Source organism: Camponotus vicinus, unplaced genomic scaffold (assembly GCF_025532165.1).
Source record: "Camponotus vicinus isolate PSW18456_S1 unplaced genomic scaffold, iyCamVici1.0 SCAF_2, whole genome shotgun sequence".
Classification (NCBI taxonomy): Eukaryota; Metazoa; Arthropoda; class Insecta; order Hymenoptera; family Formicidae; genus Camponotus; species Camponotus vicinus.
Window position 1 is genome coordinate 24171647 of NW_028141956.1, and position 24369 is coordinate 24196015.

General features: G+C 37.1%; 1 protein-coding gene across 2 annotated transcripts; it reads left to right on the plus strand.

Moving 5' to 3' along the window:
• Positions 1–2385: 2385 nt before the first annotated feature.
• On the plus strand, positions 2386–23028 carry LOC145966238 (homeobox protein unc-42). Of its 2 annotated transcripts, XM_083090195.1 has the most exons (6): positions 2386–2897; positions 8455–8582; positions 8844–8951; positions 18314–18496; positions 20354–20453; positions 22104–23028. In XM_083090195.1, exons 1-6 carry the CDS (start codon positions 2678–2680, stop codon positions 22208–22210), a joined length of 846 nt encoding a protein of 281 aa, XP_082946321.1. In that variant the 5' UTR covers positions 2386–2677; the 3' UTR covers positions 22211–23028. The 2 variants fall into 2 exon arrangements, with proteins under 2 accessions (XP_082946321.1, XP_082946319.1); XM_083090193.1 differs by lacking the exon at positions 20354–20453 and having other exon boundaries at positions 2534–2897.
• Positions 23029–24369: the final 1341 nt, after the last annotated feature.

Sequence of the window (24369 nt, forward strand, 5' to 3'; positions counted from 1 at the left end):
GCCGAATGCATCTCACGGCGCAAACGATGCACCACCGCGACGCGGCACGCAGGTGGGTCACACAGGCGTGGGTGTACATTACAATCAAATCCCGAAAAAGGGGGAAAAGAATTAAAAAAGCTATCTGCCGCGAGATAATAAAAACGAAGACGAGAGCCGCGCGCGGTAGAAAAGAGACACGACAGAGCGAAAGCAACAGAGAGAGAAAGAGGGAAAGAGGGGGAGGGAGGGAGAGAGAGCAAAATAGCGTTTGATAGAACGAGAGAAAGAAGAGAGAGAGAGAAAGAGAGGGGAGCAAGTATTTAGATAAAGAGAGACGAGAGGGTTGAGAGCGGGAAGGACGACGATGACGAGGACTGGGGTGGCGAAAAGGGGGATCCCTCGTACGCCATATCTCTCTCGGCGCGTATTGGTGACTGGGATGAAGCGTGTGCGTCGTTGGAAAAGCGCTACACGCTGGTGGTCCCGGAAAGAAAATCGCTCGCAGGCTATTTTCCGGAGGAATTTTTATTGGTACGCGCGCCATGTTGGCAGCGGCGACGGGGGTGCCGCGGGCATCCCGATGGCCTGCCCGATTGGTCGTCGCTGGGGCGACGCATCCGCCGCCGGACCAATCCGCGCGTCCGCCACCCTCTCGAGCGTCGTCGGGAGTAGCGGCGGCGGCGTCGCGGGGACAGGGGTGGAGGGCGACCGGTTACGAGAAACAACCCCCTACCACGGGCGACGGCGACGGCCGAGAGGCAACCCCTCGTACGCGTTCTCCGCTCACTCACCCCCGCGCGGAGTCACCGGGATAACTGCATTTCGCGGACAGAATCCCACAAGAACTCACGGCGAGCGGTCGCCCCCTCTGACTCGCTCTCCGCTTCTGTCGTCATCGGGTTTTCCCACCGCGTTGTCCTTCGCAGGAAGGAAGGAAAGAAGGAAGGAAGCAAGGAAGGACGGAAGGGCGCGTCGTGCACGTCGTCCTCGTCGTCGTCGCCGTCGTCGACCTCGTCCTCGCCGTCGCCGTCGTCGTCGTCGTCGTCGTCGTTTCGCGGTGCGCGCCATTTCTTTATACCGATTTGCACGTCGCGCCATTTCTCACCAATTACTTCGATATCCGAATTTTCAAGGCCAGCTGATCCAGCCGAACGCCCGTCGACACCCTCCCCCTCGCGGGGGTCGCGCACCCTTCTAATTGGATCGACGAGATAATCGGATTTAACCGAGTTGATCATGCGTTTTCTTGGCGATTCATAGATTTTAAAATCGATATCGTGCATCGTTTTCATCCTTCGTGCATCTGTTATTCGAAGAGCAATACCAAAAGGACTCTTGAACTGCTAACGAAGAAAGAATCGAAGGAAGAGAGACCCATCTCCGAATTTTTCATGTGTCTTCAATTTGGATTTTTTAATCGAACGATTCTTGAAGAGACTATTAAAAAAATTATGAAGAAGAGAACCACAATTCTAAGTGAAATTTGAAGACATACTCATCTTCGTTTGTCAAAAGTGCAACGAAATTGCAGTTATAGAAAACACACAAGCAGTCCAAACTAATTAATATCTATTAATAAATAATAATTTCACGCAAATGTCCATTCTTGATGCGGAATGAACCGCGAATTGGATCTGGGCTAAACTATTATATAAGAATAATTTGCAAAAATCTACCGCTGCCTGCAAATTTTTACAAAGATTAAGATCGCATACAAAAAAGTCACATATAAAAATTACATTAAATCTTTCAGACATATATTACTGAGAGAATTGAAGAGACTACATGTAAAAATTGGATTAATTTAACCGAAATCTAGATTAATTTAATGCTAAATCGATAAGCAATATTTTATACATAATTATTCCGTCTTAATTTTTTGCAACTTTTCAAACACATACACAAATGGATCTCACTCTAATTATTAAGATGCGATAACATTTAAAATAACTATCGCTCATAGTAAGAATTTTCAATAATAGTGATACTAAAGGTGTGCACCCCCTGCACGAGTGTTTTCTGAAGAGAATGTTTGGAAAAAGAGATCTATAAAATTGCTCGATTAATCTCCTTGGATAGTTCATAAACACACAACTAGCTAAATCACGCAAGATATATTACTCTTTCTAAACAAACATACTTCGAAAGTTGCAAACTTTGAAAAGTGTAAAGCACCTCTGACAGAAGAAACGTCCTTTCTCGCGACCCAGCCCTTCGTTGAAGTCACTGAAAAATTGCCGAAGGATAACGAGGCGCTCTCCGCCGGAATCCTCGATCTCTCAAGGATCTCTCGGTGCGTCGCTCCGAGGAGGATAACGCGGTGCGTATTCGCAAAGCGGACGTGGAGCGCCCTCATCGCAGGCATTACGTCATCGCGAAGATGTCCTCGTAGATAGTCGACATTTCGCTCAGGTGCTACCAATACGAGCTACCTCGACCAGGTTACCCCGGCATCACCCTGGCTAACGACTTGTCCGGAGGTACCGGGGGTCCCGGTGCGGGCGGCGTCGGTTCCGTCGGTGGTACCTCCGTCGGCGGCGGGGGCGGCGGGGGCGGCGGTGGCAGCGGTGGCGGTTCGTCCCTGCCGACGACCCTCAGCCTCGATCACCAGCAATTCAACATATTCCCGGCGATCTTCAGCCGGCAACTCAACTTCTCCGCGGCGGCCGCCGCCAATTGCGGCCAGAACAAGCTGATGGACGAGCTCAGGCCGAACCTGGGTTTACTCGGCGTCGGCCTGGTCGAGAACGACAGCTTCCACCTGAATCACAATCAGGAGAAGAGAAAGTGCAGCAGCGCCAGCTCGAATGAGCAGGACTTCGGCCTGTACGGGGTACATCAGGGCCTGGAGGCGAGCCCGCCGACGCCCGCCGCGACTCCTGGCAGAAGCAGCGTCGGGGCCACCACGACTGTCGGTGAGTACCATTTCTCGAGTTTTGGTGATACATATTAACAGAGGAATAAGTTCCTGACCTTATTTAAGCGCGAAATTATTATTTCAATTAAGGAAAAGATTAGCATGTGTGCGTTGATTATTTATATTTTTTCTTTTATTTATGTGATGGAATTTTTTTTTTAAACTGGAAACATCACTCATAATTTTCGTCTCGCTTTGGAATACATGTTTCACAAATAAGATTAATATACGACAAAATATTTTCTTTATTTTTATTAAGTTTAAACGAAAACATATTTCCTAATTAATTTTAAAATAAAGAAATTAGTGATTTTATAATACTAATAAAAAAGTGGGTTATTTTGATACTTATTTCATCATTTTTTGACACACAATTTTTATAAAAAATATGTTCTTTCTTATTTCTGTAAAAAATATGTTCTTGATATATTTTATAATTCGATATGCATTTGTAACTGTTGAAATTTCGGTTTTTTCATCGTCGAGAAAAATGGGCATCGTGCTGTCTCGAGATAGACGTATTTTCCGCTTGTTGAGCCCCGAGCACGCGTTCACGCTGGCGACGCGATCAGCCCGGAGTGTTGACAATGGGTCGGGTGGGCCAGACATATGGTGGTACCTGTTCCATGGACTATTATTATGTGCTAGTAGGGCTTAAGAGAGCTTAGCACCGAGGGTGCGTTAATGGGGTGGGCTTGAAACGTCGGACCATGCTTGGACGGGCGGCGAGTCTCTCGCGCCCGATTTCGAAAGACTTGGCATCGGGATCGAATGAAAGGGCTCATCCCTCTCATTCCCTCTCCTTCTTGTTATTGTATCGCGGCTCGTATTTCATAAGCGTGTCTCGTGCGCTCGAAACGTCAACTCGCACTCATTAAATGCGAAGCGTTTAATCATCATGTCCTCCCAAAACATGCAAAGACAATAATTATCCCTCATCTATAAAGTAAATAGAAATTATATCCGACTTGAATTGATTAGAAACGCTTTAATATTACGCGATTGTCGTTAATATGGAATAAAAAGCGAAATAAACTGTCTTATTTTATTAAATTTTCCACCCCGTTGAAGAAACTAGGCGTTTCTAACAAGATTTGTTTGCATCGGGAGTCCATAAATTATTTACTGAAGTGCATCGCTTATTAATTGGAATTTACAAAATGAATTCTTAATGAACCTTCGTCTCTAAGCAAGGAATCTTGCGCTTGACGAGTACAAAGTTCAACAGGTCTATCGCGACGCGGCAAGTCGCTAGAATTTTTTCGTCCTTGTTATATCGGCAAATGTGAGTTTCACGCGGTGGCACCGATTTGCAAATCACGATATCCAGCATTCCGTCGTACCCTTCAAGGTCAGGGTTTCCCGGAAACGAAATGAGACTACCGCGGAATTCTCATGCAAATGATAATCCGACTGCGTCGGGCCGCCTCGCGACGAGGGAAAAAGAGATAACGGAATAAAACGAGGACAGGACGGCGGTGGAGGGAAAAATTAATGTCGTTAACCCCCTCGCGCGTTCTCCCGGGTATTAAAAGTACTCGAGCGACGGTCTTCTGCGCGCGCGGTCCCCGTATCCTCCTTAAAAGGCGCGTCCCGCTCTTGTTGAGTGACCCGTAACGTCGTCAACCCTCAACTGTGCTCGTAGAGAAAAATAAATTTGTTCCGCGTGTTCACCTTACTACGCGTTACTCTCTGACAACGCGTCGCGATATGGAATTCTTAACTGAAAATGAAATATTAAGGAATTTTAATCGAATCTAATAATTCTCGTGGAAAAAATGATGGCAAAAATTGTATTATTATTTTTCAATCTTCTAATTGTTTTGATCGTTAAACTTGAAAACCATATTGAAGTAATTATAAAAGTAAATAAAAAGTTTTTTATTCATCTTAAAAAAAAAACTTATATTTGAATTAATTATTTTTAATATCTTTTCCTCTTCCGCTATTTTTCTACAAATTACAAGTTGCATATACAAAATATTTGAAGAGCGTTATCTTGAAAAAGATACACTCCTTGTTTTTTTTGCTATTAATCGTACATATCGTTTCTAGAAAATAAATGTTAAAAAGTTCAACAGCTTTTCTATTTGATGACATCTTTTCATCAAATAGAATTATTAATAAATTAATTAATTAATATATCTGACACATGAAAGTGAGATGTTGGCAAATAGATTTGTAGATGTGAATATTGGATCAATTTTCATAAGAATTTCAATCACGATTTCTCGCGAGAAGAAACAAATTTGCATTACGTCGAGTGAATCATGGAGAAACGCGCGTATCACTTTCCGCTGGACCGATAATGCATTCTAATGTGACAGCAGATGCCGACGGATGGCAGCTGTAGGTCGGGAGAAGGCCATCGCATTACCAGTAATCCTGTAAATCGTGTCATTCGTCGCGCGTGTCACCTCGTTAAAATCACCGCTAATTACCCCTCTGCCTCCCCTGACTGTCCCCCCAAAATCTGCGGGGGCAGATGTTCGCCGCCGGCGCCACAATGCGCCCTCGCTCCTTTCTCCGAGCTTTTCTCGAGAGTCGCTTGTCGGCGAACAGCTTGTAACTTCAGCCAACAAAGGGTTAACTCGGCTGCGAACGGTTGTACGGTTTCGTCGACATTTTATTATCATTGCTCATCTTCGATTGCATGAATTTATTTCCCTAGACGTCATATTATATTGTAGTTTATGATACATGTGATGTAAACTGTTGAGATTATTTATGGACCTCTCCAGTAGCTTGATGTTGAAGGAAAAATTAATTCCGATCTTTAAAAAAACTATTTCTGAACTTTTTTCAAAATTGAAAAAAGACTTGCCAAGTCTGAAATATTTTATGTCTTCTATAACTAAATTCTTGCTCTTTATATTTTCTATTATTTGTCAATTTTATTCAAGTACAAAAAATCTCTATGATTTTAGAAACAGTACATTATTTTAGTATATTATTTTAATTCCATTCGAAAGAAAATTATAAGAGAGAGAGAGGTCTATTTATATTTTTAAAAAATTATTTTTTCGTTGAAAAAAAATTCTTTCATATTTAATGCCCACTAGCATTGTGGGTAAAAAATGTTACTATTTATAAAATAGCATAGCTATTAATTAAATACAGAGACAAATTTAATATAAAGAAATCTTTCTAATTGTTTATATACTTCTCTTTCTCTCTTTTTTTTCCCTTCCAATAAATAAAATATTATTAAAATAAATTTCTCTTTCTCCTCAACATTTTAATTTTTACTTACAAAAAACCATTTTTAAAAAAAGTTTTATAATATACGTATACGTTTTATAATATACGTATATGTTGTATAATGTGTGTTGGTTTATAACTACAAAAAACAATTATATTATTACGATAACGATAATTTTATCCGCTTGTAATAACATTTCATTCTTTTGATAAATGTTCATATTTGGTTATATATATATATATATATATATAGCGTATTCGTTTTAACAAATATAGTTTACAAGGATATAATTTTTCAGCAGATTTTTACATCAAAGATGTAAAACCGACAACCGTAATTTTTTTTTTTGCCTATTTTTTGCAATCGAAAAACTCTGTAATTGCATAAAAACGGATTCAAATCCCTCGCAAATTGAAACAGCAATACACAAATATATTTCACGAATCTAAATTTACAATCCAGTAATAAACTTTTGCTTCCTTGTAATTAAATTATAAAATCAATATTTATAAGTTTGTGTGTGTCTGTCGAATAATGGTTGTGAAGAATGTTTATAACAATATTTTACATACTATACAAAAGAATCACACAATGCGTGAATGGGTCGATATATCCCATTGTTATATATCGTAAATTAATGGGAAAAATTCATTTCGACATCATAAAGATCGCGGAAAACACTTTTTTGCCGATACCTTTTATGAGACATTAATTTCATTTCGTATCATTTATGAAAATCTCGTTTCAATCTATACTCATGTACAAAAAATTAGGACGAGCTTTTTGTTACGTTAAAATGGAATATACTTTTAATGGAACAAAGTATTCCTTCCAGTCTGCGTTATCACAACTTTCAGAATTTAATTGCGCGTGATTACATATGGTTGAATGTACCGTGAAAAATTCTTTTTAATCTCTTATTTTTTTAATTCCCATCTCTCTACATTTTTCTACGCTACAAAAATCTCAAAAAAAAAAAAATAATAATAAAAAATTCTACGTATTCGTTTTTTCAATTATTATTCCGAAATATATTAAAAATTTGAACGTGATACTCGACGAAAATTTCTCGAGGATTAAAATGCTTTGAGAAAAAAAAATTTTTGGATAAAAGAGATCGATATAGATGATAGAAAAGTCAAAGAGAGCACGGGGCCCTTCGCCTTCTTCGCTGAACTTGACCGAGTTTCCTCGTTCACCGGGTAACCGGGCAAGGTATGTAAAGTGGACAGCATTCATCCTTGAACATTGAATCAGCATGTAACATGATTAGGTCATTAACGCCCTAACCAAGTTAGCATAGTGCGAGGGACTTCGCTCGCCACGCTTACCCCGGGACCGTGCGACCCCGGTACCTACGTTCGTTCATAAAGCCGGCGCCGCGACGCCGCGTCGCGCCGACAACCAAGACGACGATGATGCCGACGACGACGACGGCGGCCGTGGACCTTGTCGCACCTGTCCGAGGTCGAGAGTTCGACGGATCGCGCCTTCCGTGGAATATCGAATTTTCCGGCGATGAAAGCGATACGGGAAATCGAGTTTCGATTCGCACCTGTCCGACTCTTTCGTCGTCTAACGGATGAACAATACGCGCAGGGGAATCTGCAAAGAGCGTTGACCGCGCGTCCACAGCCGGGTGTCGTTAACGGAGTTTGTTTATCGCGTTGGCCTCGAAAAATGTCACGTAACTCGGTTTGCTCGCGGAAAAGAGTTTCGACTGCGTTGCACTTTCACGACAGGCAAAAGCCTTTTCAAACACATTCCGCGGAATTATACGAAATTTTGCAAAATTACGAGCCTTCGAGAATTCTTAGTTTTGTGCATCTGATTCTTAATCTTGTTTTTCGCTGAGTAAAGATGCAATTGTATCCCCTAAAGAGAGGGAATGTAAATTGTTCCTTGGAGAAAACCGATCGTTTTCTGCATCACGCTGATCAAAATGAATTATTTTGATCAGCGAGATTACCTTTTAAATACGAATAAAATTTAGTGTGTATAACAATTTAACGCATTGTTATATTATGTTATTTATTCGACAATTTTGCTACTCAATATATTATTTGATGGCCACATTAATATGCCATTAAAATAATTTCAAGCGCAATCGGCGAGTAATTTCATTTATGAAATTATGAAGTAATTATACACCCATACGCAATACAATTGATTAATGCAATGTTAATAAAATTGAAATTTATCTATCGACTGTATAGGCAAACATTATTTCAGTTTAATACGAGGCAGATGCGAAAATTAGTAAGTTTCTTTTTTTGACGTGTAGTTTATTTGGGCAAATCTTATTAGAGATGGTTTTGTAAAAGTGTTAAAGTTAAATTTCTTTTTTTTTCAGGAGCAGAAGGCGCTTTTAAAAAGTTAAAGCCTGACCCCTGCGCCTCTAGTCCTCATATTGGTCACACACCTACAACGGCTAGTTGTCCAACACCCGCCCGACGGCGACACAGGACTACCTTTACGCAGGTTGGCACGTCCAAAGTATCCGAAAAATGCTCACTTCTTAATACCCTTCTTAGTATATTTTTTTTATTTCCAGCACCTTTTTGTTTTTCGATATTTTTTTCGTCGTCGATATTTCTTACGAACGTATATTCCTGCAGAGGAACATCGAATCCTGCGATCGATAATGACATTTCGATTAGCTCTAATCTTTCGTATCGCGCCGAAATTTCCTGCCGGGTAGTTCAAATCGGCCTTTACCACGGCTTTTCAATTGTTTCCCAGGAGCAGCTGGCAGAATTGGAATCGGCGTTTGCAAAATCTCATTATCCGGACATATACTGCAGGGAGGAATTGGCGAGGACCACCAAATTGAACGAGGCCAGAATTCAGGTGAGTGTTCCGCTTCTCGCAGATAAGGGCAAAACAAACGATTTTTCGGATTCGACGTAAATTAGATCAATAATGATTAGTGATATTGTTGCGTACGATTTTTCACAAGAAAAGTTGAATCGAAATAGTGCATCAGTTTCTGGTAAAAATGTAAACGCTTTCTTTTTTTAATTAATGATGCGAGGACAACTCATTCCTTCATATTTATCATCATTAAATATCTATTAGCACCATTTTCTCTTCAGCATTTTTTGCATAATCGAACGATTATTTGAGATTTTTAACAGTCTACCATTAAGATTATGTTTCATATTTTGACGATGCCGAAAAGTTTCTAGGCATACTTATCTCCCGTCTATCTTTTTGACTGTGACTCACTGTGTAATTGAATCAAAGATGCATGTGGGGTGACAAAATGAAGTTACGCGCGCAAATGTCGATCCAAGACACCCTATATTCTTTGAGGGTCGTGGAATTGATCGGAGGGGCCGGAGAGACGAGTTTCAACATACTTCTTTCAATAAATCGAAGAGTTTATATCAAACGCTGGACTATAAAATATTTTCGATTTCGCTCGAGACTTTTCACGCGAGGCAAATATGATCCTTCACATTATTGATATCGCAGCAAACATTTAAAAACATATATTGACAATTGCTATTTTCTCCTCAACACGTAATGAAATAAATTCCCGCAAGGAAAAGATGATTACGATTCATGGAAAGTTATAGTAATGAAATTTTTAATTTCTTCGACATGAAAACGTGAGTTCTCCGACAGTGATGCGGTTTGTGATGACATTAAGGATGGAGGATTTGGTAATGAGAGAGAAAGAGGTAAGCGGGAACAGGGGTAAGGAGGGAGGGGGAGGAGGGGGAGGAGATGCCGGGGTTGGCGTACACCGGTCCCGAATTCCGAGCGAGCGAGCGGTACATATTAAAACAGTCGCCGGTGCGTTGCGCTCTTTTGATATATAATGCAACGGGGTGTTGTTTGAGTTAAAAGCCCGGGAACCGCCGCGACTTAACCCTGTTAAACTGCGATGCCAAGTAAAACGCGGTTTGCGCTCGTCGCTCGCCGGTTATAACCGATGCACAAAGTGTCCGCCGCGAGGAGGTGCACAACCCGCGCGGCGGATGGTCCTGTGTTCGTTCCGACCTCAAACACGAGAGGAATAGAGAGAGAGAGAGAGAGGGAGGGAGGGAGGCTCGCAGTTTTAAATGTCATTTCCAGTCTCGCTGGTTTTCCGGCGCGCGGCTGCCCCAGAATCGGCCAATTACCTGTAATCTGCAAAGCGCGCACTGTAATTAACGCTCGCGGATTTACGCATCTCGGTTACTGTCGAGCCAACGGTAGCTTCACCTCGCATAAGAAAACTTTCGTGATTTGGAGCAAAATGTGTATCCATAACTCTCTTCGGTCCCGTTCGAGACCGAAGTATTTCTTACACCGCGTTAAATTAGATTTCACCTCATTTCGCATTTTTTTCTAGATTTTTTCTCTTTTTACTTTAAATTTTTCATGATATTTTATCAAATATTAAGTCTTTTTTTTACATATCTATTATATATCTGTTATATATCTATTATACATCTATTATATATCTATTATATATCTAATATACGTAAATAATATACATGTAATACAATAATCACATTTTTGAATACGCTAAAATAGAATTGATTTTAATTAATCGTACAAATAAAATTAAAAATTTTAAAAATAATAAATAGTAAACGTCCAATTATAAATCTATTTCAATCTATATACCTACCTATTTCATATAAAATGATATCGATGAAAGAATCATAAATATCAACGCAAAATTCGGAGACACTCTCCTACCGTTTTCTGCGCGAACGCGAAGGGTGAAGGAAAATTTCGTCGTCCCCTGGAGGAATCGCGAGGTCGGTTTGGGTTTAGGAAGGTATCGGTCGCAAAACAGGGGTTCTCGGTGGAAGAAAAAGGTAGGATGGCGGCCACGTAAGAAAGGGGGGCCCTTGTCTCTCCCGACGTTCTTCCCATCTCCTCCCCCTTCCCCGTCGCCCCGGCACCATCTCGTTCTCGTCTCGTAGTGGAAGGAATAGCGAGCCCGGCAAGCCTGAGACGTTTCAGATCTATCTAGGGTGGAGAAAATTCAATTTAAAATGGCGGCTCAGATATAATGGCAGCCTCCGGTACAGCGTCACCCAACCCCCTGCGCGCCCAACTCATCTCAACTTTGCCACCCTCGTTCGCCGTCTATTTCTCTCTCGTCCTCGCCGCCTCCACGGCCCGTGTCGCTATCTTTGAGGAAACAGAATGCCGTGACTAGCGCGGGAGCTTTTAAAGGAACGACTCCTACATCTACGAGGTTGCTCGATTGATGGTCTCTCGCGAAAAAAAAAATGGAATTTGTTCTCGAGATGTTGGCGTCTGTAATTTTTTCCATAAAATACGCAATAAACAACATACGCAAAATCTGACATATAAACGTGAGCTTTTCTAGTATCTGCAGCTATTAATTGTCTTTTGGTTTTTTTTTTGTGTCAATTGTTTTTAAAGAATCTCTTTTTAAATATTTTCTATTTTTCGCGCTTATAAATAATAATTTAATAATAAATCAATTTCATTGAACTAGATATAAATAATTATCTCATTACTTTAATTTTAATATCAGATAATTTGAGCTGAACTTTTCGATTTAGAAATATTTTACACACACATGATATATATTAATGTTTAATAAATTTCATTTAATGTACAATTTTCTCAATTTTTTATCATCAACATTGATGACAAATTATTAGATATTAATATCTAACACATTCTTTAAACAATTATTATATATTTTAAATAATTAGGAATTATTTTTAAGCAAATGTACTCTGTAAGATTTCTTGAGAAGATTATATAATATAACTTTTTATGTAGATTTAACCCTGATGATGATGCAACGCTACACGATTTGCAATTTCTCTAAACGCGCAAACGCATGCGCGCAAATTAGTGCACCTTGAATGAGCGTTTTCCAGGCGAAACACGGTATACCTTGTGTAGGATCGTTTCCGTCCATTTATGTCATTTCGAGTGAGGTTTGCAGGAAACTTGGTACGAAGATGTAATGTACTGCTACGTATACGTACACAAGCATGCAAATAAATTTAATAGGAAGGTAAAGCAAAACACTTGGGCGAGCAGAGTGAATGTCTTTCATAATTGCTTGATAATTACAAATAAAAATAGAATAGTTATGGTTGCATTAAATTATTTCTATTTCTAATTCTAGCTTTCTTTTTAAATATATAATAAATTGATAACAAAATCATATATATTTTATTTGCTTTACAAGATAAATTTTATTTTAATCAAATTCTTATTAGAATATTAGAGAACCGCAGAAATATTTTATTATATATATGAATATATAATAAAAAAAGTTACAAACACGGAAAAGATGTTCTAATGTTTCATCGTCAAATCGTCGATATAATATACGCTCAAGGATCGCGAAAGTATTTATGACAATAATGAATAATAATAGTAAAAAATTGAATAACACCCCGTAATAACACCCCGTGGTAAGAGAATAATTCTCGAATCATTGCACAAGAAATCCCATTATGCCGAGGAAAAAGAAAAGAGAAATCCCGAGCTCCGCGATATTGAGTTAGCCGAGTTTTCATTCGACCTTTTTACTTCGATTCGACTTCCGATCGAAGCCTACCTACCTGTCGAGCGTTTTACGAGAAAATCGGCTTCCTATCTGACAGGAAACAAGAAAATTTATGAGAGTAGCATAAAAATTGGTGCCAAGTGTCCTGCTCTTTGACTTTATATTTTTCGCGCTTATGTAAATAATAATTTAATAATAAATAAATTTCATCGAATTACCAATAGATATAAATAATTATCTCATTACTTTAATTTTAATATCAGACAATCTGAGCTAAACTTTTCGGTTTAGAAATATTGTAAGTTGAAGTAAAAAATTATAATTTTTTAAATAATATAAATATAAAAGAAATAATGTTTATTACACTTTACCTGTAATCACATTTAAATGTGTTTATATAAAATTGATTATAATTCTTAAAATTGATACATAAATATATATGTTTAATTACACATGTTATCATATTGAAAATTTCTGAAATGGATGCGCAACAGTATATCATTATATATTAATAGGTCTTACACGCTCTTGTCTTCTTTTTCTTTCACAAGAAAGCCATTACCCGTGTATCACATTTTCTCGAGCTAGTATGTGGGTTAGCTATCAGAGTGCAGTATTCTCTCAGGCATACAGGGGAGGATAGTTTTCTCGGTCGCGGTCCTCAAAGTAGCAGACATTTTGAGCCGCGTTCCCCGTGGAATAGCCATCTCTCTTCTACCTCATACTCTTTCCCTCTATCTTTCTCTATGAGCGGGAAGAAGGAGACGGATAGATAGATAGATAGAGAGAGAGATGGGGAGAGCAGTTATTGAATTACGAACTCTTAGCTTTCCAGTTCTTGCAGAGTGCGCGCCTTGAGGGACGCAAGTATGTTCTCGAAAAGCTCTTCTGGGGAAGAGGCAAATAAAAGGAATCACCCTTTTACCGGATCTCTCTTCGGGCAACCTATTCTACCCGTCCGTAAATGTGTACCGTATGTACAGGATGTACGTTGGCTAGTAAACGGAGCGCCCTCGAAAATTTCGAATCAATGTCGATTTAACAGAGATATCGAGGGATATCTTAAATCTGGAGCAATTCATCGTTGAATTAAAAATTTTCACGTTTCAAGTAAATTTTATTTTAACGACGAGTAGCGTTTAGTTGTTTCCTTTTTGCCTCTCGCCAAAAGTGCGTGATTTCTGAATATTTTTAGCCACAATCTGTCATCTATCCGCGTTTCGTTATTTCCCTTGACAAAAATCGACTGCGAATTTCAAACTATCTATCTCCAGTTTTCGCCAATTCTCGAACTCTCTGCATGTCTACATGCATACGTATAGATGTGTGTGTCTATTCGCAACAGTATTCTCGATAGTGAAGATACGTCCCGTTTTAGATTTTACGGAAACACGCGGTATCAAGTTAAACGAAGCGTCGACAATGTCATTTGCATATACACGGCGGAAATACAAGCATGTACGCGAAAAAAAAAACATACCAGGGGAGCGGCAAATATGGGAATCGAGTTCTTATTGGGAATTTTTGGAAAACCGTCCTCGCGAAAATGCGAGGTCCAAAAGATAATCAATCGAGCTCTGTTTGTACATCTGACAGATACAAATCCAACTTTGAAAATCTCGTTAAAATAGGTTTCGCATTAATTTCTATTCATGCCTCGGGGGATTTAACGAGCTTTAGAATTTGATTTACTTTCGAAATGCACGATTTAATTATGTAAAATGTACCGAATACAGTTATTAGTTTTTTTTTACAAATATTTATGATATTCCATATTTTTTATATTTATATATTTTTAGAACGTATATTATACTTTCTTAAAATAGCGCATTTAAATATTTTAATGCGCTACACTTTCTACATATTTAGAATTAGCAGCTACTTCGACTAGTGTACGCGGTAATGCCAGATTATTCGAAAGCCGAGTGTGTTTTATGCAATTGCAAATCGCCCCGCGATGAGAATTCCAATGCGGATTGAGATTGATTATGCGACTTGCCTCTCGCACGTTCCGCGATTTCCATACATGTGAGTTAGAACGATGCATGCTCGTCATGAAAATGTTAATCAAGCCCTTTGTTAAGAGTCTTCAAATGTGGCTTTACCTTCGGAATCTTTGTGCATCGCTCCCGTCACTGCGAATATTTTCTTCATTTTATTTGCAAATTTACCAGTGATACCATTAAAAAAGAAGTATCGCAAACTCGGTAATTTCTATAATTTCCGCTGTAATCTACGATTGTTGAATTGCCCCAACGAGAGATCCCTTTCGATATAAATCTCGACTCAAGATTCATTCATTTTAGAATTAATATTCTGATTATTATTGTTCCGATAATCGCACCGATTCTCTATAATATTTCATATCCGAATTGAGTACTCGCTGTCTCTCTCGACTAAGTAATCCCGGATTCTAGCCAATTTCGCGGCAAGAACTTAATCTAAATAAGATTCCATTACTCCGCTTGGCGTGTCTAGATGTTTCTACTGCAGAACTTCATTCGTCGTAATTTCCTATGCAAGATCATTTATCATTAAAATATACATATGAAATTATTATTTTTATTTTTTATTTATATTTGAATTGTGAGAGTATCTCTCTAGCGATGATTCTATCTATTTACGCAATATAAAATTAATTGTCATTTTGGGAATTTTTGATTCTCTATCGTAAAGTGCGTCTATAAATATATAATTTTATATGATTAAGTAACTAAATTATGAATTATATATATTTTTTCAAATAATCTATTTTATCACATTTAATATAAATTGAAATTGAATTCGCTGAACTCGTAACTTTGGATTTTAATTAATTTGACAATCTAAGTAAAATCTAAGATAATCCAAAAGTTAATTGTAGCTGCGCAAAATTACTTGTCTAAATTCGTTTGCCACTCAATACCATCGAGTCCAATATGAATATTTATGCAGTTAAATAAAATTGATAAAATGTAAAAATTAATTTTTCTATTCTAAATATATATATGATAAATAGAAAAATATGTAGTTGTATAAAATAATATATTTTTCTTGCAAATATTTCTATTACGTTATTTTTGTCGTATATGAAATTTGCAAGATAATGCTTGTACAAAGTTTGAACAACATACCATCAAGAGACAACGCAATGTGTTGTAATAGAAAGATCATTAGCGAAAATAATCCCACTGCTGATGAACTATTAATTTCTTGCGTAGGGGTTAATCTCTTTGGTGTGAATTAACACGATATAGATCTTGACGTAGGTGACGACCTTTATCGCGTCAGACTGCCGTTTGACGCTATATTGCTAGAGATTAATAAATTAGCATCAAAATTACTTTATAATTAACTGAGAGGAATGATTAATTAAAATAGTTATAAATTTATTTCTTATATTTATTTTCAGTTAAAATAAACTTCTTATTGATTGATATAAAGCGTTTAGAAAAATGTTTGAATTAATTAAATACTTTTTAATAACAAACCAGCTTCTAATTAAATATTTGTAGAAGAAATAGTGTGAAATAATTGTGAAATTATATATTTCTCGAAATGTTTTTGTTTTCTAATTTTATCTTTTCTGATTATTCAATAATTATTAAATTTCGTATATTTCAATAATCGCAACATTTGTTATACATTTTTCACTACGAATTAAATATTGTAATTTCTTGATTTGCATAAATTATACATACTATATATACAGCCGTCAAGAAATAAAGGTATATAATACTTTAAAAAGACAAGAGAATTAAATATTAATTAATAAAATTAAGACATATTTTAAGAAAATTTATTTTAATTTATATATCGTATATATATGTGCATGTGTAAGTTTCTTTTTTAAGATAAAATCTGCAGTATTTCTTTACGTTATCCGAGCAAAATAATAGAAAATTACAAAAGGCAAAGTTGTTAATTTTGAAAAACATTGAACAAAAATTAGACAGAGTTCTTATAATAAAGAAATATCTATTTTCTGTTAACATGTAATTTTTTCTTGCGTACTCGGGTTGATACGAGAACGTCGCTGCAAATATTTCAGAAGACACTCTTCGGAAACGCCATGCTTCCACATAAAGAGTGATAGAGCTGGGTAGCGAGTAAGGCAGAAGGATGCAGAGAGTATGAGAGAATAACGGAGAAAGAGAGAAAGGGAGAAAGGGAGGGGAGGGAAAGAAGAACAGAGAGAGAGTGAGAATTTGAGAGAGAACAGACCTGGTTCGAGCCACCCCGGTTCGTGTCACCCACTTCTGCGGCGATGAGAGAGGGTGCACAGTAGAAATGTCGATAAAACGTGTTGGCCAATGAGCGAGCCCGGTGTGACGTCACTGCCGCAGCATCGGCCAATCGGGTGGCGCCGGTGACGTCACCGGTAAGGGTGGAAACAACCCCGACCCGGGACGAGAAGCCGCAGGCTTTTCTCTTTCTGGCGGGGGCCTTGGAAAGAGGGGTCTGTTAGTTGGATGATAGAGTAGGGCGCGAGGGTGGAGATTGTTGGGGGTTACGGGGGTGGACGTGGATGAGGGGCCAAAAGGGGGAGGGGTGGTGGGCCGGGGTGCGGAAACGTGCGCCAGTGTGGATGCCGGGATGAGTCGCCGGTGGCGGCTCAGGCAAGCCCCAATATGGGTTTACTAATCCCGCGAAACAATGGAAATTGCCCGATGCAAAATGGCGATAGGTAAACCACCCTGGGTTGCCGGGGATAAACTTAGGATCCGTTCAAGAGGTAAAAGAAAAAAAAAGAAGCGACTTTTTGACCCGAGAGATTCATGACATTTTTTTTTATCGCAAGATCACCGTCGACTCACTTGTCCTAAAATTAATTGTTAAGTACTCGTGTACGATGGTGCAGCACTTTGTTAGTTTCTTGGTCACTATTTTGTCGCAAACATATTGCAAAGAAGTATTGAATATATCTTTTAGTACGTAATAACTATTTTCATAAATATATATATTAATTTTGCGGATTTTAAAATTTTAATCTTTTAATTTGTCTTAAAAATACCGCGAAAATGTATAAAACAAATACTTTTTAGGCAGAAAAAGAAGAGATTGTTGAGGCTTTAAAGCGGAACGAATTTATAATTTGTAAAACAATCGAATCGAACGTTGATATTTCCTTTCCAATTTAGAATATATGGTATTGGCGAAACGCTTCCAAAGCAATTGATGTATAGATTCAAGTTGTTTCGAAGCAATTTCAACGAATAAATGCAATATAAAAAAACTATACCGGGGAAAAAATAAATCCATAACCCCAACATATGTTTCTTTAATTGTTTGTGTAACACACATAAAATTATATATAATATAAAATTTAACAAACTCTCTCTCTCTCTTTCTTTCTTTTATAAAAGATATATTATATTAATCTATTTGTATATATATTTGATAATAATATTAATATCAAATATCAAATTAAATATATTAATATTTTATATTAATATATCATTAATATTAAAATATATTACATTAATTATTATATATTTATTATTATATACATTTATTATTAATATATTACATTTATTATTTACTATATTAATTGGATTTGCATAAATTAAAGAAATAATAACAATAATAATACACAGCTAAAATCTAATAGTCTCGACACATTAATAGTATATATGCATAGAGAAATAAGATGGTTGTACTAATTGTTTAAATATCGTTAATACATACGATTGCACCTATTCGCTTATGCAATTTTATTTCTGCGTAGGTCTGGTTCCAGAACAGAAGAGCGAAATACCGGAAGCAGGAGAAGCAATTGCAGAAGGCTTTGACACCAATTCCCGCCTGCCAAGGTGCCATGATGAGGAATATCTATCCTGGTGCTAGCAGAGGTTATCAACCCTACCCCCATCCTCACAACAGCATAAATGGCATAAATCGTTATCCCCAGGTGAGGCTCCCTTACGACGCGCAGGACGCTTCCGAAATTTCATTATTATCGATACCCGCCGCTTTGCACGCTCACCAATACACTCAGCGCGAAGATACACCCTCAATAATGGCAAGTAAATAATATAAACAAATTATTAGTAAACAAAATAAACAAGAATAGATATAAACAAGAAAAGAATTATAAAAAATATGTTACACCATATATTATATATCTTGCTCATATTTTGTGTGCAATTATTTTGAATTTTATTTTGAATTTAGAGAAAATTAATTGAGAGAAAAAAAATAAAAAGATCAAACTCATTTAAATATTTGACAGTCATGTCCGAATTGAGGTTTGAGAAAATTGTTTTAAATATTTCTCATTCAAATATATCCACTTTTTAACACGCGATTAGTCATAGAATAGCAGTGTGAAAATATTGCGATATAAATTAATAGATATTTTTATTTTAAAAGTAGATCACACGCGAAACCAATGTGTTATTTGAAAAAATATATATGTATATCGATAAAAAAATTTTACCTAAGAATTTCGATACAACGGTAGATTCGGCTGCTTTTGAAGGTCCATATTGCGAATGAATTCGATGCGTTTCTCGTTAATGATTTTAACCGAGGTATTAAATTGGAGTGCACCTGAGCGTGTATGTCCGGCGCATCGCTATCGGTCGATATAGCTAAATTGCATTTCGGCTGATTAGTTGGGTCGGCCGAATTACCGAATGCCTACCGTTTTAATTGAGCCGATAATTCACGAGCGTGTCTATCGGTTTCTTTGAAAAAAAAAAGACTTATATTTTATTTACGCAATCTTTAATTTGATTTTTTCTTTTTTTTTCTTTCTTCTCTCTCTCTTTTTTCGTCTCTCTTTGTTTTATTGAATTTTTAAGAAAATAAATTATACGATAAAAGAAATTAAAATGGAGATATTTTTTCTGCGGTAGTGGATATATCTTTTTCAGGATTCTTGAAATATTTAATAATAATGTGCCAGCCAACACGCATACACGTATACACAATATTAAATTATAATATTAAAAGCATGAATATATATATATATATATATATATATATATATATATATAAAATAAATGATAATTATTTTATAATTAATAACTTTATAATTAATAGTTATTCTTCGTAATAAAATTGATAAAAGCATCGATGGAAAATAGTATCAGAGAAAATACACTTTTTTATCGCTTTATGCCATGCAAATTTCTTTATCGTTCAGAGAGGATCTAGTTTTTTTCCTTCTATCTTCATCAGATTGTATTTAATAATTGTGATATTACGTAGGATCACGTAACACGTTGGAAAATTGATTACGACCAGGAAATAGACACCGCGACGTATTATTAATTTCCATCAGTTCTGAACGTATATTACGCATTTAATTTTTATAATGAAACCATATATCCCCCTCGTTACATTCGATTTCGCGTTTGCTTATCCCAGCGAGCGAAGATGTAAGAGTGGCTTATAGCCGATAATTATGTTTCATACACGTTAATTACCGCATTACTTTCTTCTCATTGTTTTAGAACAGTCTTTCAAACCACGTGTTACTCTGTAATTTCATTGATATCGCAGAATTCATTTTCGCTCATTTATATTGCCCGTGAAAAATTAATTACACGCAATATTAAAATCGCGCGTTCATTTTTCAAACGGAATAGAACGATAAATCTTTTAACGCGATCTCAATATTATTTAATTAAGGAGGATTATGTATTCCAAAGAACGTGGTGAAATCATGATTAAATTTTAACGTTCTGATCGTTAGTTTCCCTTTCACTAAAATCATGGATCGAATTATCAACGTCATTGATCGTGACAAACTGTGTTTTAGATGGGCACGACGTCTTATCCGAGCATGACCCAGCCGTTCTCCATGTCGCATTCAGCGTCGAATATGTCGGCCGTTACCGGTATGCGACAAGATGCAATGGGTGAGTCATAAATAATGCAACGCCAGTGCTTTAGATGCGAGCATATGCGTAAAGTGAGCGACATGAATGGTTCGCGCGTTACCCTCTCATTTAGGTCAAGGATCATGCAAATGTCTTTAATTCCAGAATTTGAAGGTAACCGACTTTACTCTTTTGCGGGAAATCGATCGTGTCATTGTCGCATTTGAATCTAAATCGTATCTTATCTCGCCGATATTTACAAAAAAAAAAAAAAAAATACTCCAAGTTTCCTAGATTAAAATACAAAAATATCTTAAACGAAAGAATTTAATTTAAAGCAAAATTGCATTTATAAATAATTTTGTTATAAGTAGGAGTTAATTTTATGGGAAGAGTGCAAAAAAGTGAATTTATATAATAGCCAGATATTGTTAGAAACGTCAAAATTGAATAAAATTGACATTTTGCAAAACCAACGTACTCTGTAAATTAACAATTATGTGATTTATAATGATTTTATAATAATTATTGAATTTTTTATCAAACGCATTATCTCGCAATGAACTTCATCATCAAATATACACATATTTTGTATCCGAATATCGTCTCTCGACTCTCGCACACATGTCAATTTTTCTTCGACATCTCGCGAACAAACTAATTTCTGCGGCCTCGTTTTCTCGTCCAGCTTCTCGGCGATTTCCCGCGCCGTTTTCGCGGATGCTGACCCGACGTTATCGAATGATTCCGCAAAAATCCGGAGCGGAAATGGCGCGAATCCGACGCCCGGGCACGAGAGAACTCTACCCGCCAGCCTCCAAGACGCTCTCTCCATTTCCGCTCCCCAGCGCCGTCTTACACCATTTCCGGCGCGAGATGGAATATCGCTTTTAAATCGAATCAAGACTATTCGCGAATTGCCTGCCTGTCGAAGTTGCACGGTGCGAGCGAGTAAGCGAGCGAGCGATTGCTCTATGCTCCACTCGCAATCTCGCCGCTTCTCCTTAACGATTTAACGCCTCTCTCCTTAATGCGATAGCAAATTGACCGATTAGCAGACTCGATAAAGCTCCGCGGAAAGTCGTTAAATCGAATCACTTTTCAAGATTCTTTCGGGAGAGAAAAGAAATCTGCTATTCTCCGCGCCGTGACATTCGATATCGACTTACTATCAGGAGAATAGGCTGTTTTATTAATTAAAATTATAGTTAATAATGTTCGCTTTTAATTGGCTGTAACTATTTTTACCACCAAAGCGAAAGTGTCTTTCTTTTTTCCTCATTTAACATAACATAATAAATATTTTGTCAGTTTTATACTAATCTATTAGAATTAAAAGACAGAATTAATTAAAGGTATAATTTATAAATTTATCTAAGAAAATAAAATTATAATCCTCTAAAAAGATGCATATAATATGGATAAAATTGTAATATTTTTTGTGATTACTGTATAAAGTGTAAAACATTAAATAATATATTAATATATAAATAATATATTAAATAATAAATAACAATAATATATTTTTGTAATATAACTTTTATGTGCTAGAAATTTATTTTTATCACAGTATTAATAAGTAAAAATATATAATTTAGAAATGAAAAACAAGAGAGAGATTATAATAAGTCAGACTCTTGGCAATTTTAAATTTCACGTGGTTCGCCTAAAACGTGCTTTCCGTTTCAGGAATGTCAGCGGAAGACGAATGGTACAACAAGAGCATCTCGGCTCTGAGAATGAATACAGCCCACCACCCCAACCTGGCCGCACCCATGTTACAATATCAAACATAATTGTAAACGGAGGCGGGAGGGCGATTCAAGGATCTCGTCAGAAATCCGATGTCATATTTATGATCGAACCGATCGTGATGACGGGGAAAGAGAAACAAGAGTGTAAAGTGACGAGATCGACAAAGCCCGATCGACGTTTCGCCGTTTCGCAAACGAAAAAGGCAAGAGATAAAAGCAGAAATACGGATGATGATCCCATTTGCGTTACCGCCAATCGGCCTCGCACAGCCGCATCGACATCCTGATTTCGCGACACATCCTCGCTTTGCACAGCAAACGAGCTCGATTCGCAATATATTGCGAATACACGCGCGTGAAAGCTCTCATTACGTTTTGGATTTCGTCACATATATTGTCCGGGCAAGCTAAATGTTATTATTAAGCTCGACGTTAAATTCGATTAAACGCTATGATGAAATGACTGCGTTTATTTCGAGCATCCGAAATGTGAGTTTCAGGGCGCGAAAGTTGATTGCGTTGTGCGAAAAAAAAATATTGTTGCAGATCAATTCAATTGGTACACTTATTTAGAATCTTGCCTACGACTGCTCGTGTGATTATCGCGACATAGAATGTATTACGATCAACGCACAGATTGATAAATCGCTAATATTCTCTAATATCGCGCTTTTTTTCTTGAATTTCTCGCGAATTTAATACACATTTGTTCTCGTATAAATCTTATCAAAATTAAAATTCTATCGTAAAACAAAATTTGTCAAGTCAATTTTAAGGTTGAATTTATGAAAAAAATTTTTACATTTTTTATACATTATTAATTTTTTAATTAATTAAGCAAAATTGTGGCAAAACTTAATTTCTTATTCAGATTTTTTTGTTCGAAAACTGTTAATGTTTCAATATTTTAAGGGAAAAACTTGATCATAATTTATTTTAAATGTCCGTAATCATATCATAGCAAAAAGATACAAGATTTAAAATAATATTTAAGTTAGTCTTATTATTTGTTAATTTTATTTTTATTTAAAAAATAATGAAAAATTGTTGTCAAGTTCTGTTAGATTGTCATATTTATATTTTGATTCTCGCAGGGCAGACAAATTTTTTTAATTTTTTTTACACGCTAGGAAAGATCAGTCTTTTTGTATTCAAGAGAGAATGCGCGATATCTGAGACACCTCAATACTTTGGATTCGCGGATAGCGATAATTCTGCGATTGGCGTGTATAGAACATAGAACCATTTGTCGCGAGAGCTGTATATTTTCTACGTATAGCGGGTGTCTATTTTCTAGTTACTTTCGATAAGAGAAACATGTCACACATGACGCGCAAATGCACACTTAATACACTTGCACGCGACAATTCGTTAATCTCTTAACAACGATACGTGCCACGCTTTCGTTAATTGACGGAAAAAAGGGGGAAGGGGGGGCAAAGGACGGGACTGTACATAAGGACGAAGATTATAGATACATAGAGAGCGTGTAATCGGCAGATACTCTAGCATATGCGATTTTTCAATGTCCTTTTAAAAGTGTAAGCATACCCTTAGTGAATGATATTAGGCATTGATTTGTGTGCTTATGTTGACCACGATTTTGGATAACAAGGGGCAGGAGAGACGGGAGCGCGGTTGGACGGCGGTATCTGACAGTGCTTTTGCGTTTGAAATTTGAGGGGCGCCAGGGGGTTTTTCGTATCGCCCGAAACTCACCCCTTCGTACACATTAAACGTCGTTGCACACAAAAGAACTCGCTTTACCATCCTTCCAAAAGTGACACCAAACAATGTGATTTGCGTTTTACATTACATATAAAAAAGCGTATGAAACGTAAAACACTAACTGTAAATGTATATTCGATCTAGAAAATATGTGTGAATTTAAGATAAAAGTTACAAATGAAAGTGATCATAAGGTGACATAAGAATAACTGATAACATTGCTCATATTTTTAAATTCGTGTCATTTTTAAAATGAGGATGTGACGTGTATCAGCGTATCGGGGACAATAAAATGTTCAGCATCAGTTTACAGTATTGTTTGACGGAATTTCTATGCTGGACGATTTGTTCGTCGAGATACTATTGTACGGTACGCTTATATATTTGTGTAAATTTGTGTGCAACAGCCTTTAATCTTATTTTACACTGAGAAAGTATCCGGTGCCGTAGATTCGTCAGAGACAATTATAATG